Source organism: Dipteris shenzhenensis, chromosome 28 (assembly GCF_047967505.1).
Source record: "Dipteris shenzhenensis isolate YYH24624 ecotype China chromosome 28, Dip_SZ_1.0, whole genome shotgun sequence".
Taxonomy (NCBI): domain Eukaryota; kingdom Viridiplantae; phylum Streptophyta; class Polypodiopsida; order Gleicheniales; family Dipteridaceae; genus Dipteris; species Dipteris shenzhenensis.
Genome location: NC_141623.1, coordinates 6,486,303 through 6,503,378, shown reverse-complemented (window position 1 = coordinate 6,503,378; position 17,076 = coordinate 6,486,303). Strand labels below are relative to the sequence as shown.

General features: G+C 42.8%; 2 protein-coding genes across 4 annotated transcripts in view; one reads left to right on the top strand and one right to left on the bottom strand.

Moving 5' to 3' along the window:
- Positions 1-12,526, top strand: part of ATZW10 (centromere/kinetochore protein, putative (ZW10)) — a 56,651-nt gene extending 44,125 nt beyond the window's left edge. For 2 of the 3 annotated variants that reach the window (XM_087399942.1, XM_087399941.1), the window contains exon 14: positions 11,878-12,522. In XM_087399942.1, the coding sequence (XP_087256068.1) occupies positions 11,878-11,982 (105 nt within the window). In that variant the 3' untranslated portion in view covers positions 11,983-12,522. Of the gene's footprint in view, positions 1-11,877 lie in introns of all 3 variants that reach the window. The other variant, XM_087399943.1, reaches the window with a different exon arrangement.
- An 827-nt stretch (positions 12,527-13,353) lies between these two features.
- Positions 13,354-15,468, bottom strand: LOC147883104 (hAT transposon superfamily protein). Its single transcript, XM_087399247.1, has 2 exons — positions 14,936-15,468; positions 13,354-14,408 (listed from the first exon to the last, which is right to left on the bottom strand). The coding sequence occupies exons 1-2, from the start codon at positions 15,146-15,148 to the stop codon at positions 14,232-14,234; spliced, it is 390 nt and encodes a 129-aa protein (XP_087255373.1). The 5' UTR covers positions 15,149-15,468; the 3' UTR covers positions 13,354-14,231.
- Positions 15,469-17,076: the final 1,608 nt, after the last annotated feature.

The window sequence follows — 17,076 nt, the reverse complement described above, 5'->3', positions numbered from 1 at the left end:
ATGTTGGGGTACACTTTCATTTTACTCGTGAGCAAGTGGAATTGGGTACTATTCGATTGGTATATGTTCCAGTTGTCGATAATCATGCTGACATTCTTACCAAGCCAATCTAGCCGACCAGACTGGCCAGGTCGGCCACATGGGCCGACCAGCTGGTTGACCGACTGGCCCTTCCCTATTTAAAGGGGGGGGCCTAGGTGCTCACTCACCACTTCTGCTCCTGAGGTTCCTGCACACCCTGAGCTCCTGCCTCCTTCCTGCCTCCTGGCTGCCTCCTCTCTGCCTCTCCTTCCTGCCTCCTGGCTGCCTCCTCTCTGCCTCTCCTTCTGCTCCAGATCTGCCCCTACTTCTGCTCCAGATCTGCCCCCAACTTCTGCTTTAGATCTGCCCCAACTTCTGCTCCATCTTTGTTCTTTTTGCTCCAAATCTGCAGCAAACCTTGCATCAGTTTGCTGTCCCAGATCTGGTTCAGTTCCAACTTGTGGAGCTAGTGCAGAAGTCCACTACAATTGGCTGCCCTGGAGGACTGATGTTTGCTCCCTCCAAAGCTTCTCTCTCATACCTTCTCTTGTATTGAGTTCCTTTGGTGATATATATTTCTTCTTCAGCTATCATTAGTCTTCAGTGTTGTTTTATTTGTCTCCGAGAACTTTCTTTATAGGGGAGGTGCTAGGAGTGAAGGGCAACCTAGCTCGTGAACAAAATGAGAGCTTGGAAGTGTGGGAGATGGAGCAACCTGAACTTAATATTCAACATGAAGAATGAGAGTACAAGGACTGCCCAAGATGACAAAACCCTAGGGTGGCACCCAACTAGCGTTAAAACCACACGTGCTAATACTAACTCGTCACTCAACCTCTAACAATAGTTAGGAGAAAAAAAACTTAGATAAGGATAGTAAGTGCCCGTAACCTTCCAACTAATAGGTACATTGGCCAATGCCTTAATAATACATTGTTTTCAAGACTATGTCACTCAATTGTTCCAAGTGATTGTTATGGCTCCATAAGCCAGTCAATAAACATGTGGTAGGAGTCTTACTCAGTCTAGCCTTGCAAATGAGCCCTCCACAAAGAGTGTAGATTATCTAGAAACTCTGTCCAAAATTTGTTCCTCTTGATGGATCAGAAGGTGCATCCAAACCATCCCTAACTACTGTGAATAGAGAAAGTATCCCAACGCTTCCTCAAGAGAGAGGAACAAGAAAGATGGCAGCAAGCAAAGCGTATTGAGCATGTGAGAGGGAAGGCCGCCTCCGTGGCGCCTCCAATAAGTAGCTGATTGGAGTAGTTGCTTGCATACAACACGAAGACCTCATTGAGTTGACATGCTCAAAACTGCATGGTTCCTTGGGAGAAGGCTCCATGCCATATGTCTTGTTGAACTTCAACTGAAGGATCACAAGGGAGTGAGACTCTTTGTGAGCCCAATCAATGGCCTCCTAGAAAGTGAACATGTTGACCAAGATGCTCCGGTCTTGGTGGGAAAGGCAAAGTGCGTGTCGTGAATGATGTGGGAAATGGGACATAAGATCGTATATAGATTATGTCCAAGTGCCTGGTCTCCACTGGCAAATGTCAGCCCTACCCTTCCCCTTGAGGATCAAACATATCCATCTATACGAAAGAGAAGAGGGCATATTCCCTAACTAAAAATCTCTTGATATGCAAAGTAGAGTGGAGTACCTATCATGTCTTAAATATTGTTGAAAAAATACATAAGGTAGTCCATCTTCTCTGAGGCACGTCTGTACTAGAAGGGCCTTCAAGGCTTGAAGCATCTCAGTGTTTGTAAAAGGGGCCTCCCATCGGCACATCATGGGCTATATGACAACAGAGGAACTTGGGACCAAACGTCTTCTCAGGTAGCATTACCTAGGGTGTATGCTTCTCAACCCAAAACAACTAACTATAGAAGGAGGCAGTGTAACCAAAAAACGTGTTTCTAGCAAGCGAAACACTTAGAAATGTTTCTAGACTAAATGTTTCGCCGAAACAGGCGAAACACCCTAGTACAGGTTGTCACCTGTGTCTTGACTCTTTTGAGAGTGCTCAATGTGTATATGTGTATTTGAGGGCTCTTTTCAGAGAGAGAGAGAGAGAATCTGAAGATAATTATTTATGTTTTATATATAATTCATATAAAATACATTTTAAATACCCATTTCTAGACGAAACACCTAGTAAAATCTAGAAACGTTTCTTGTCACACTGGAAGGAGGTAGTCATCTCCAAGATTTTTTGAGGATCCATATGCATTTGCCATGTTTTATGTCTTTCATCTACTAGATCAATGGTTTAGAAAAGTGTATTTTCATCTTGTCACCTTGCCATACCCATATAGCTCGTGAGGAATGGCATAAGTACTCTGCACACACCTAGCCGCCTCTACTTGCAGCTTTAGCTTGGTGTGCTCATTCAGCTAACTATGATGAATATGTAGCTACTCCGGGTGGTGGTGATGTCTCATCGCATTGTTGCTCTTCTATATTGACCCTTCCATTGAGGACAGAGAAACAATGCTTTGCTTCGTGTTGCTCCATGTTGTCAACCCAGATCCAATGTTGAAGCAATATTTGTTATTGGACACCCCAAGAATGCCACTCAAAAGTAGCTAATGGGGAAGAGTGGGGAATGCCACATGTGTGCCCAAGAATCTTGCTAGATAGCACCAAGGAGATTCAAGATTAGGCCAAAACTTGAATTAACAAAGAGCTTTTACAATGAAACACAGACTTTTCTTGAATCCACAGAGAGTGATTTTGGGATGTGGAAGGTTCTGTGCTGAAGGTTCCGGAGTTTTATATATAAGAACCACCCTCTTTGTAGAAAAGAAGAGAGAGGTAAAAAGCCCTATTGGAATTGTCATAGGGGGTTAGGTAGAGAACAATTGTGTGGAAGGATTGTGAAGTGCATGGTGGTTGAAGGATTTGGAGCAATCTTGTGTATAAACTCAAGTGTAAGATAGATGCGAGTGAAAAGACGACGTGGAATGTTAAGTCTTGTTGACGTATAATTAGAAAGAATATCTCTCTTTAACTTCCTCTCTTTCCTTTCTGTTGTTAAATGGTTTTGTTGCTGAATATCCAATCTTAACTAGGTTTTGTAAGCTGAACCTAAAGCAATGCAGCTAGAGAGTCGGTAATGAGGTATGCATGATTGATAGTTAATTAGCAAACCAAGCACGAAGATAGCCAGGCTTAACGTTGGCTGAGAAAAAACACTTGAGATAGATGTGAGCTTGTATGAAACACTCAGCATACTTCTTGAGCTTAGTAGTAGGCACTCACGATGTCATATAACTGAATTCACAGACAATGATGGTGTAGGAGGTTAATGGTGAAACTCAATTTATCCATTCGTGTGCTACGCCTATTTCAAGCTTGAGATGCAAGCAGGGGGTGAAGGAGGGAGAAGACCATCGTGCACAGCGAAAAGCCTTCCTGTATATCCAAAGAAAACTCTCCATCCCATTCTATACACACCCTCATAAATGGAAACACACTCACCTCCAATCCTCGAGAGAATTCCCCATCCTCCTCTTTACACTAGGTCTAAACCTTTAATTAAGACACTCTACATCCCCCCTCTTGGGATGTAGACCCAACAAAACCACGTTTAATTACATATCTCGGCTTCCGGTTACCAGATTGGCACGAAACGGGTCTCATCAAAGAGCTCACACAACACCCTACCTCCCTCTAGACTCCATAGCGGAGGGGGGTTCACAAAATACCTTTACATAGCCTCTCGCTCAGCATCACTAAAAATCATAAAACACCTCATATAGCAATAAAATAGATTTTCACATCACATCCCCCCCCCCCCCCCCAGCTGCGGAGTACATAACACGTGCTCAGCAGCTGTATGGACTCATCTTCCCACGGAAGGTCCATCATCCGGTATCTAAAGCATAATGAGTAAAATTGCCATCCACTGTAGAAGAACTCATCAAGAGACTTAGGCCCCCCCCAGCCCCCACATGCATATTGCCCAGCATGAAAGATAGCAAAAACATTAAGACCTTAACAAAAACACTACCATATAGTGCATCCATCCAGGCCACACAATGCTTTCCTCTACAGGGCCAAGGCATAGGCCAACAAACAAGAGCCTTCTGCCCAAACTCAATACCAAGTCGATATTGTGAAGTACTCATACCCACATGAGCATGCATAGCATCCAACAAACAAGCAAACTAACAAGGCGAACTGGAGTAGGTGTAATTGTGATCAGACTGGCAGTCCATATCTCAGGTGGGAGAACAAGTGAAAACATTTAACGATCATGGTAGTGGAACAAGTTACATTGAGATCAATGGTACTAAGCAATGAAATCTGACATAGCAGGTTCAGGCAAATTCCTTGTCTTTTGGGTTTGTTCTTTTCATGTAACTAGGAGTTGTAATGAATCTTTGTGACCTGTACCACCTTTTGGTCGCTAAGGATCTTATTGGCTGTCAGAAACGGCTTGGAACTCTGGAGCTCCTCTATGCCCTGATTCCCATTAAGTTCTGAACAGATAAATTAGTCCACATCATGCCAAATCTTATGCTTTGAAACTATATGAGTGGAGCCTTAGTGATATAAGGCTCCATACATCTTGTTTTTAAAAAAAAATGTGTGTTACATTAAACCTAGTTTTTTGTTGATACACATCACTGCCTTTCTAGAGGGCATGCAGATCTTTCACGAGTCCTCTGTTAAATCAATCTCAAGGTTTTCTTCCAAAGTTCAACGAACCAACTATCCTCAATTTTGTGATTTGGGTTTTGTAGGTTGGATTGTCAAATCTAATCATGACTTAGGTATGTTGTAAAAATTGAAATGCCATACAAAGGCGAAGAAAAGCATGGCATGATAGGCACATTGTTATCCATGTGTTGCTTTAGAATTGTCAATTAGGACTAGCCTAATCATAAACTAGGCAGAACATACATTCTAACCCATTGGAGACTTTACATCTCAAAGATTTGCAAGGAACCTAGTTCTTAAGTGGGTCAAAATCAGCACACATAAACCCTACAGCCCAAGTGGTAGTCACATCAACCCGAACCAAGAGGCATCAAGAGACCAGATTGACGTACAGTTAGATGCGAAAATCAGAACGTGGATAGAGGGTTGCTTGGTAATGATTATCACACGTTGGCAGATCTAACCAAGAGGTTCGGGAAATGGCAGGCATCTTGCACATATGCAAGACTCCAAATGTTGTGGTGGTAGTGGCTATTGACTTCATGAAATGTAGTGCGAGCCTTTCCTTAAAGTCTTCTTTGCTTTGCCTTCAAGCACATGTTGGCTCCCAAGTGCCATTCAGAAACCCAAGCACAACAGAAACTCTCCAAAAGGCTGGTCGAGCCTATATCCAACCTCCCTACTTGATTCAATGGGCCAAAGGAATCAAGGCGTTTGTTGCAATAGATGAAACTCAGCATTCAAGGTATTGTATTGGCAGATTTTCTAGGAGGGAGAAGCATACACACTCATTAACAAGCTATGACGGAGGCCGAAATAATTTGCAAATTCATGATCAAGTAGGATCCGTCACCTTGAAGCTGATTGAGAAAGCCTTTGAACTCAAAACACCCGATCTCTACCTCCTGATTGGCTGGTTCAGCCAGAAAGTTTCAGAATGTCTCAAGGGTTCATGATTAGCAAGGTAACAAAGAAGGAGACACAGCCGTAACAACATTCCATCTTCCTTTGTGGCAAGAATTCTGGACTTTCTGGGAGCTTTACATGAAGCCCTTCAGGAACAGTTGAAAGGTTGATACATAATCAATGCAAATAGGGACCTCATTTGTGTATGATACAAAACCAACTGATAAGTGGAGCTATAAATGGCTGGAAGAGGAAACTGATAGCACGCATTGGGCAAGAAGCCATAGTAATGGTGCAAGTGTCACAAGGATAATAGTTTCCCCTCCAAAAGAAGCCTTCGGGGCAGCCTTCTATTCCTTTGACATCTTCATCTACTTCTAGCTCCACAAGGAGAAGCTATTAAACTTTAAATTACTCCCACCACTAACTGAATTCACGAACTGAGCAAAAGAAGGAAAACCGATACAAAGAATAGACAAGTAAAGCTTGTATTGCAGAATAGACTACATCTCGGGCGGCTTCTTATGTGCAAACACCTTGCCACGACTCTCATAAAAGATGTTGGACACCGCTATCGATCTGTTGCGCCAAGTAGTCGCCATGATCAAAGGAACCGTCTTTGATGCCCTAGAATCCTCACACCATGCATGCAGACGTGCCATATGGCAGACCCCCCTAGACCTATACTTGACCTATGAAGCAAACCAAACCCACTCAAGGTTTGCCATCCAACACCCCCCTCAAACCAAGAGTGGGTGAATCTCAAGAGGAGTTGCATACAGCCAACAGAATCACAAGATTCAAAACAAAGAACCCTGCATATAATTTGACAGAACGACACACTTGAGCAGCTAGACCAACTCACAAATCAAGTGAGTGCTTTTCAAAAGCATGCTGCCCTGAGAAATTTGCAATGCACTGACACGACCGAATGACAATCACTATAGCTTGGTAAAGAGGAAGTAGTGCTAAGTCCTATTATCAAATTAAATTGGACATTTCAAAACATGTTACATCCCACATTCAAAATTTAAAAAAAAGAAAATGTACTAAAACATTTAATTCCTGTGGTAAGGAAATCCTTTAGAGCTTTTCATTTCGGTTTTGAAAAACATACCTTTTGCTTCTTGGATTTTGTTGAAGTTTTCTTGGGAGCATTTCTTTCTTGAACATGCACTTTCATCCTATCACTCATCTATAAAATCACAAGCATATTTTAGAAACATAATAAATGTTGAGATATCGAGCTCTCGTGATATGCCAGGGTGACCGTTGTGCATTTATGTCACCGACTTGTTAGCTGCAGATGCGGTTGGTATACCGCCCATGAATAATAGCTGGATGATAGCTATCTTTATGTACTCTAGTTAGTGGCTCAGTTAGTATGCCACCTTAGGTAGCTGAGTTTGATTTAAGACCCACATATAGGGTTCACCTATTCTTTTGTACTAGAAGAGTTCTTTTGGCTTTCACAACTAAGAAGAGGAAAACTGTTTTCAGCCTCCACCTTTGTGTATATTCCCACCAAAAAGCTTGACTGACCAAATCTAGACACACTAAAGGCCTCAACCCTACCGGGTGTTTTTGGCTTTTATTACAATCTTTATTGACTCTTAGTTGTCCACCAGAGACCATTCTGCAACCTCAGAATGCGTAATCTTCGTAGTGTGTGTTGTCAACGACAACACACATCCCTTCTGCGACAGCATGGGCAGCCTCTTTTTACTTTTTCGGCTTCTTTGTTCTTTCGTTCAGTGTCATCTCTCTTCCTGAAGCAATAGTCTTCCTCAGAATGCATAATCTTTGTAGTGTGTCTAATCATTGACAACACACATCCCGGAAAACTCTTTTGCGACAGCATGGGCAGCCTCTTTTTGCTTTCCGGCTTCTTTGTTCTTTCGTTCAGTGTCATCTCTCTTCCTGAAGCAATAGTCTTCCTTGTGCCCTGCTTGCCACAATACCCGCACTTCAGATCCGTCTTCGTACCTTTGCCTGCAACTGTCTTCACAAGATAGGCACCCTCGGTATGATAGTTGTCTTCAAGCTTCTGCCGTCGTTCATCATCCAGTAAGGTGGCAATCATCTCAGGAAACCATCTTCAAACTAAAGAACTTCTGCTTCAGTATTACCTTCGAAAAATTTTAATTCGAGCTCCAAACAGAGTTTCAAGGGCTCTCCAGTTTTCAGACGCACTTGCTGTCAAATCCAAGTGATGATTGTACCTGGCTCCACGAGCCCTACCCAGAATATCGAGGGCACGTAGATTCCGCCTCTCCCACTACAATGAATCCTAGATACATGAACTATCATTAAAAGAAACAAAAAGATGCACAAGAGTGGTGCACAGGGGATGATTGATCTCTATAACAAATGAAGAGTCAGCCTCATCAAGGAGGCCCAAATGCTGAGTGCCTTTGAGATATCTCAAGACATGCTTCAAGATCAGACACAAGCAAACGTCTTCTTTAAGTCAAGCTCAAAAGCTATAATTTGCTCAACATGAGTCACAGTCACAAGCATGTCATCCACATAGAGAACTAAAATCAGCAAATCTGTCCCACTCTTGCGGATGTAAAGAGTAGCCTCAGTAGGGCTGTTCTGAAAGCCAAGTGTAAGCAAATGAGCATGTATCCTAGAATACCAGGCCCGGGATACTTGCTTCAATCCACAGAGGGCTTTCTTTAAGCGGCATACCTTATTCCATCTTTCTGCTACTCACTCGAATAAAAGTAAAATTGGAAATAGATGGAAAATATTTGTGTATCCTACCTTAGTGATTGTGCCCCTACTATTGCTAATTGCCACCATAAGCTAAATACATTCCTCCTGGCTTTGAAGTAGCCATTGTGTATGGCCATAGCCTTCAAAGTGGTGTCGTGTGAAATATGCTCGAGTGTGCATGCATTTCCTAACACGTATGATGTATTCTTGGAATATGATGAACCAAGAGATGAAAATGAAGATACACATGTTCATTCTTATCCTTTTTCATTCTTATCTTCATGAATTACTATGTAAAAGTATACTACATAAACGTAGGCTATTAAAGAGAACACACAGATGAGGATTTTAGCACTACCTCCCTTGAGGAGTGCTATAGTGGCGAGTTCTTAACTCTTTTTGTGAATTTTAACATTTAATTCTATGTAAATTAAAAAATAATGGACCACCTTGCTCATTTAGATTATCTTGCTTTTTGCTTTCTATCCACTTCTCTTTTTGGCCTACCCCAAAGGGGTAGGGCTTAGTAATTGATTGATAGTGAAAGAGAAAAAGCACCCTTTTTGTTTTTTTCACAACTTGTTATCTCTGGATTGGTCCATTGGTGAGAATATCTCACCTGCATTGAATTCTTGCTGAGGATGAAATCCTTATTAAAACCCTCTATTTCATTAACTCTATCACAGCCACAAGTCACAGCCACTAAGTTCTCCTTTTGCTGCTCTCAGAGTCTTCCTTCTCAGCACCTGAAACGATGGGCCATAGACCCTTCTCCATGAGGTACAGTCGGACTGTTAGTTGCCATGCAGGGAAATTTGAACTGGTGAAGATAACAAGCTTCGCCGCCTCAGCCTTGGACTCCATCTTGCTGCTACAACCTGGCTTTGATACTAATTGTTAAACTTTAAATTATTCACCACCACTAACTGAATTCACAAACTGAGCAAAAGAAGGAAAACCGACACAAAGAATAGACAAGGAAACCTTGTATTGCAGAATAGACTACATCTCGGGCGGCTTCTTACGTGCAAAGCACCTCGCCAGCGACTCTTGTGAAAGACACTGGACACCGCTATCACCACCAACAATTACGCCTTGATCTGTTGTGCCAAGTAGTCCCCATGATCAAAGGAACCGTCTCTGACCCCCTAGAATCCTCACGCCATGCATGCAGACGTGCCATATGGCAGACCCCTCTAGACCTATACTTGACTTATGAAGCAAACCAAACCCACTCAATGTTTGCCATCTAACAGAAGCCTGAGGAAGCATTGACCCTTAAGAAGCCCACTCAATCTCTTCCAGCAGAACCCTTTCTAGTCCAGTAAGAGGGCAGCCAAGATCGAGCCTTGAGGTTGCAGGAAAGAAATTATGGGACTGAGGCAATGGAAGCCTGAGATGGGCACAACTAGCTAGCAATCAGCACGATGAAGTGAGTTGGTGACCAGCAAAGTATTGAATGAGACAGCCAAGCTAGTTGAAGTGTTGACAACCATGGTAATTGCTGAACAGCTGCGACGATCTATGGAAGCAAGGGGAGGATTTAGACCCGGAGGATACAACAGACACAGCCAGGTCGTAATCGAGCTGGCCAAAGCTGAGAACAGGGTGTCTAATAACGAACAAAATCCTTCACCTCCACTCTCTCTTTGAAAATTCTTATTCCACACTGAAGGAGAGCTAAGTGGCAGTATATGCAAATTTTTTGCCAAGAAAGACTTGCCCAAGCTAACTGATCATTGCACGCTCTACACTATATCCAATAAAATTGGGTGTCTCGGCGAGTAATGTGCTTCAATGACACCTGGATAGTTAAAGGAAAGCTCCAAGAAGAGCTGAACGACCTCTTGCACAACCTCCAGGTGCAAGATGCCCAAATTCACAAGCCATTTTCGCTGAAGTCCATGTAGCTCAAGGACAAATCTAGAAAACCGAAGTGGATGAAATGCATGCATAGCATGTGGGTGTGCTAAATACTTTATGGAACTAATTGCTCGTTTGGGCAAGTGTGAGCCTAGAAGCCATAATCAAAGCAAGAAAATCAAGCATCTAAAGAAGATTAGCTGCGCGAAAGGAGTTTCCACCTACAGCAACCTCAGCATGGACCAAGGTGACAGCTGAACGAGATGCAATCCAATTGCAATTGGGCAACCTCAGGACGAGTGGGAGGCTAAATCAAAAGTCTTGGTAGATCTTTAGGAGTGGATGGAGAAGACCCTACAGGACTATCATGAAGATTTGAGGAAAATGCCCTGATACAAGAACTCAAAAGATCAAGATTCGGAAGGCCCCTTTATGAGTAGCGGCCCAAGGCCATATCTGGGTCCTGCCGAACGGGTGTCTTAAAACAAGCCTGCAATAAGTTCAACAGGGGCTAAAACTGAGGCCCAGTATGTGCAGGAAGCTCCAGACCATGGTCACGAAGCAGCCAGTACCCATATTCAAGATCTCGAGCACTGGTTGTAATTCCTGACAAAGCAATAATATCCTATTGTAACCCTTGTAGGTTAAACAATTTCAGATAGACGTGTGTTTTAACCTTGTGGATGACCATCATAAGGTCAAAACCCGCATTTATCTGTAATTTTTTGAGAATTGAAACAAGCAAATGGATTATGTTTTGCAACCTTTTTTGTCTTTGTTTTTGTTCTTCCCATCTCTCTCTCTCTTGTTTTTCTTTTTTTTGGGGGGGTGTTAGAGTTAGCTCAAATATCCACCTCTCATGTAACCCACCAATATTCTGTGTACCCAATGTTGTAAGGCCCCCATATGAGGAGAAGCCATGATGGGTATCGGATATTGGGAGGGATCCCCAGTTTAGACACTGGAAGGGGTCTTAGAGTAGACCAGATGGTTATGAGACGGCTTAGGAGCCAAGAGTAGATACCCATCTGCACAAAGGGGGGGTTCGGGGGGGCGATAGCCCCCCCGCCAGCAGGGGGTCCGGGGGGCGCAGGCCCCCGGTGGGGGTCTGGGGGTAAAGCCCCCAGCGGCAGGGTCCGGGGGCTGCCGGTAGCCCCAGGCCCGACGGTATGACCTATGCGCGATCCTTCATCTGCCCGACGGCATGTTTTCTGAAGGGTCGGTGGTCTTCCAGGCCGACTGTCTATTAGGCCGACTGCCTATTACAGGGCCGACCGTCAACCACTTACACTATATAAGTGGCCACCCCCTATCATCAGATCACCAGTTCTTCACGCTCATAGTCCTCCGTCCAGCATCTGTCTAGATCACCATCGAAGCTCTGTCTGTAGAGCGCACGGGTGGACAGCCAACCATCAGTTGTATCAGCAGTTTGGTATATCAGAATTTTTGTATTCTCTCCAGCTTTCCATCGTGTACTTGCGTTTTGTTGTTATCTTCCGCTGCGTACTATTTTCTTACAGGGGGGGGGTGGTGTGTTTTGTGTGTGTGTGCGAGAGAGAGAGAGAGAGAGAGAGAGATGTCCACAAAATTATCTTAATGATCTTTAAAGACCAAACCCAAGTAGACAGAACACGGAGGGGCAGGGGGCAAGAGGACTGTGTAGTTAGCTTATGTCTTGTTATCTCTTGCAGATCCACAAGCTCATCAAGGCTGTATTCTCAGATACAGGTTTGAGGAAAGAAAGCCTTCAGAGAATTGCTGCAAAGCAGTTTTCCGAGGATGGAAGAGGCTCATAGGCTATTGAATATGTATGCCGTTCAGCGTCACAACTACTGTCAGAATCTAGTAAACCTCGTAAGTGGGTCACAAAGATGAAGATGGCACATATGCCACTTTAAATACACCCCTCTCACATCAAAGTGTAGAAAATGACTTAACCAGACAATACGACCCCTTCCAATGCAGGGTCGATGGCTAAGTGTTCACACTATGAAGGAACATTTTGCACCCAGCAGCTGTGACAGATTGGCCTACTTTTTCTGCACGCGGCCAGTCTACCTCGAGTAAATGCTTCTACATAAATGGTGACAGAAATTGCCTTTCCAGAATTACAATGGTGCTTGTCAAGTTATATTTGTTTTTTAAAATCTTGCCTATTGGGAGTAAAACCTGCAAATAAAAAAGGATCTGCCAATTTAGAGTCGGGCAGTATTTTAGAGATGAATATTGCGAGGAATTCAAACAAAAAACAGTGAAATTGAGTGCTCTCATATTAAACAAGTAAATAGATCATCAATTCAATTTTGCTCTTTTGAAAATCTTGTTGTTGCTGCAAAGAGCGAGCGAGAGAGAGAGAGAGAGAGAGATAGAGAGAGAGAAGAATCCAAGGAGTACAGAATTGCAAGCTCAGCTTAGAGCATCTTGTACTGGAGAGAGAGAGAGAGAATCCAAGGAGTACAAAATTGCAAGCTCAGCCTAGAGCATCTTGTACGCGAGAGAGAGAGAGAGAGAGAGAGAGAGAGAGAGAGGGAAATCAAGGAGTACAAAATTACAAGCTCAGCCTAGAGCATCTTGTACTTGAGAGTGACTTACCCATCTCCCAAAAACTTCACCAATAATTCCATACATGCATTGCAATGCCAGTTAAAATGTAAAGAGATGATACTTAACACTGGTCTTTTGCTTGAAAGTAGGAGTTGAGAATGATTCAGCAGTCTTGTACAAATGAGATAACTAAAGATTTGCAAGATCACAAGTTCTAGTTTAAAGCAATGTTGTACGAAACATTTCCACGCAGGAAACGTCATGTGCTTGAACCATTTCCGAAACGTTGATTGGATCAATAGGAAACGTTAGGGGTAGGCTGAGTAAAGACATGTGAAAACTGAGTGATGAAGTGGCAGGGGTAGGCTGAGCGAAGCTAGATGACTTGTTCGATCCATTAAGTAAAATTTTAATTGCTACAGCAAGTACATGACAAGTAATTCGCAGCATGTACTTGATAAAGAATTTACAGGCAACACTTGCAAGTAATTTACAGGCAACACATGCACGTACACAAGCTAGATGTCATTAATTTCAGCATATAAATAAAATGTGCTCATTGCACATGGATATTACAAGTTAAAGATTACATGGAAAGTGCACCATCATCCTCTTCCCCCTTGTGAACTTCCTAGTTCTAAGAAGGGCCGGACTTATATGATGGATCACTTCTAAAAAGAGGCCTAAGGTTGCTGTGCACATACACAAGATCCTCAGCCATTTTATGAGCAAGCCGATAGCGTTTCACAGACTGGATAAATCCATTGGTGGACCAATTCGACTCTGTTATAGAGGAACTCGATACTTGTGAGAGGAGCTTGATCGCCAACTTTTGCAATTGAGGGGTATCCGAATCAGAGTTTTCCCACCAAGCATCCTCTATTTGAAGAAGCGAACAACGTGGCCAAGATACATTGACAATTGATCGTTCATCAAAGTTCTGTCTGCAGCATCCTTCCCCACTCTATCCAAAATTTGCCTCTAGTCTCTCATCACTTCAGCATCTTCTTGTGGATTCTTGCAGAACCATTTTGGATTTAGAAGAAAGACTATTGCATGGAAAGGACAATGAAGTATATCCCATCTCACTTTTGCAATCTCTCTTATTTCGTCATACATAATGTCTCCATTGCTTTCTCAAGCTAGGGCCTCTTTTATATTCTCAAGCATTTGATCAATACCTTCATAAATCACACCAAGAGATGCGTCACCCTTGTCCACCAATCATAACATGAGCATGATAGGCCAACATGCTCTCACATATACTTCTCCACTACATCCCAAAAAGAGGTTGACAGTATGGTGTTTTGAATCCGAAGGGCTTCATCATTGCTACCTCTCCAATCATCCCAATCTTGCTTGACAGCCATCCGCTTCAAGCACGCTTTTACCTTTATCAAGCGATGGAGCATGATGAAGTTTGTTGCAAATCTAGTATCACTTGGCTTCAACAACTTCAGTTTTGAAAATTTGGATAGCATGGCTCTTGGTGCTTCATGATTCAAGATGCCTTGCCATGACCGATTGCCAACTCCATCCACGCCAGGGTTGAAAGGTCCTTCAACAACAAGGTCAAACAATGGGCAGCACACAAGGTCCAAAAGATATGTTTGAACTCTTGCTCCACAAGATTACCAGCTAGCTTGGAATTAGAGGCATTCCTAGTAACAACCTGAAACTACATGTTCAGGGACCACCCCCAATATAGTCTCTTAATGCTGCTGCAATGTATTCTCCAGTCTTTGCCTCTCCACTAGTATCTATGGATCTCTTGAATACAATTCCTTGTGCACTGCAAAACACAATGTTAAGAAGAGGCCTCTTTGCAGTCTTTGTCCAGCCATCAAAAACAATCGAACATCCATAATACGGCCAAGAAGATTCAATTGTGGATCGGCTCCTTGACACTCTTGCTCTCTCCTCCAGAAGAGAGGTATGGAGCTTCTCATAGTTTGGAGGTTGATATCCCCTTCCAAATGAAGCAACTGCACCTACCATGTGTGTGAAATATGGAGACCATGCAAGAGAAAATTATAATCCATTGGCATAGAAGCAACATGCCACAGCCTCATCAGCCTCCTCCCTTGAAGCATTGTTGTATATTGTTGGCATGGTTAACTGAGATAAAATCTTCGGGCCTGCACTCAAATTGGTACCAACAGTACCCTTCTGCTTCTTGCTAAAAGATTCATGATCTTAACCTACCATGGCTAGCTTCTCATCTGCTGGCACCTTCTTGCAAACTTGAACACCAACGTTCTTTATCCCTAGAAGATGGGCACACACACGAGAGTATGATCCACAACATTCCAATCCACAAAAAGAGTAGGACCACTTCTTGCTACCTCCTTTGGCAAAGGTACCCTTTTCTTCAACATGCTTGTAAAGCGGCTTAGGATCTTGTGCAGAGCGTGGCATCTTGAACAAAGTGAAAAGACCTTATTGTGACAAATCTTTTGTTGTTCCCTTGGCAGGCAGCTTCTAGTCGGTGGTAAAAGGGACAGTACCACTCAGGTGTGCAAATGAAATCTATGCACTTGTTGAAGTGCCCTTTGACAGATTGCATCATCAAGGGAGAGAGCAGAAGAGAGATTGAGCGGGCAGGTGCACTGAGAAAAGATGAGTTCTCTTGAGACGCAATGCATACAAAAGCACTGCAATTGATCCTCATTGGTGCCGTCATTCATCGAGCGGAAGGAAATAATGGATTGAGAAGATTGCTCGAGAGTAGAGGGAGCGAAAGGTGGGGGCGTGCGTGAGAGAGAGAGGGGGGAGGGGGAGATATGAGAGCGGGAGGATAGAATGGATTGAGAAGAGTGCTAGAGAGTAGAGGGAGAGGAAGGATCGAGAGAGAGAGAGAGAGAGAGAGAGAGAGAGAGAGAGAGAGAGTAGAAGGAGAGGAAGGATAGAGAGAGAGAGAGAGAGAGATGAACTACAACGAGCCTGCACCTACACAGCGCATCAACTAGAAGCGATCGCCAACATGTTAAATTGTCAAACTATCACGAAAAGTGAAGGACTTGAAAGTAATCACTGACCATGACTAGAACGTCGACTATCTTGCATTGCTAGAACGAGTGTCGATGGAGACGAACGGTAGTCGAAGGCTTGCCAAGTGCTCAACGCAATACACAGCACATCGCTGTCGACGCAGGATTGGGATAATAACGGCCTGCATGCAAGTTCCGCCCCTTTCTCTGTCATACATGGGTGCATGCAAGTCACAAGGACTGTGAGGAAGGGGATTACGTCAAGAAATCTCGCCAGAAGATTTGTGGAAGCAATTCCAATCAGAGTGCTTCGTGGGATGCTAATCCGTCAAAGAGATTTGGAAATCTCAATTCATCGCCAACGACCAATCCACCGATGTTGAATGGCCCAAATTTTGATTTTTTCCAACGCTACTTGCATGCAGACGTTTCCCAAGCATTTCCACATTTCAAAAACGCCAGATAATGGGAAACATATGGAAATCATGTTTCCAGTAGCCTTGGTTTAAATCTCATGCATGCTTCTTTGAGAACCAAAAACCTAAATGTTGATGGAAGAAATATCATTTTTCCTTAATTTATGTAAAAATCTTGAAAGTTTTCTTTAGAATCATAATATCATAGACTCAAGAGTTGTTTATCAAAATTGAGTAGCAATAGTCTGTTGAGAAAAAGCAACTCTGTTGTACCATTGACAAGTGATCTATTGTTGTAGGTCTCCTTTTTTGTTTTCCAATTCTACATTGTTGATCATGGGAGAGGATTTGTACAGCTTGTCTTGCCATGAAAGGATAAAATTGATGGTTGTAACCTTGTGGATGTCTAATGCTAATTTTATTGCTTGATGGAATTTTGCTATTAGCTCGTATTTGTCAAGATTGTGTACAAAAGTTGGACCAAGTGTAGTGACCAGAATATTAGCCCCACCCTTGTATCTTCCTTTGGTCAAGTAACAATATAATTGAGTGCTCTCAAAATAAGAAAGTAAATCAAAAAAGTTAATGATCATTCTTTGCTAAGACAAGTAAACCAAAGCATCAAGTAGAGCTCCTTTTGCATTGCTAAATATCTAAAAAACTACCTACCAAAAAATGGATTGCAAGGCGTTAAAAAGTTCAATGTCATGACACAACATCCTAAAAAGGTAGTGTACCATAAACACAACCTTCACAAAAAAACAAACTTGACTATCTTGGATGTAAAATATCCACAAATTTTTTTTTGGAACCCATTGGCCTTGGAAAATATCTTGAGAGTCATGGCACCCTTTGTTTTCATTGCCTTTCAAAACCTTATTGATATTCTTCCCTAAATTAGTTAATCACTTTTTCATCCATAGGTTGATGCAAAAATTGG

Excerpts from the sequence above, each read along its gene's own strand:
- LOC147883104 (XM_087399247.1), bottom strand. The coding sequence starts at position 15,148 with ATGCCACGCTCTGCACAAGATCCTAAGCCGCTTTACAAGCATGTTGAA. Across the intron at positions 14,409-14,935 it reads CAGATGAGAAGCTAGCCATG|TTTCAGGTTGTTACTAGGAA; the intron begins GTAGGTTAAGAT and ends CTGAACATGTAG.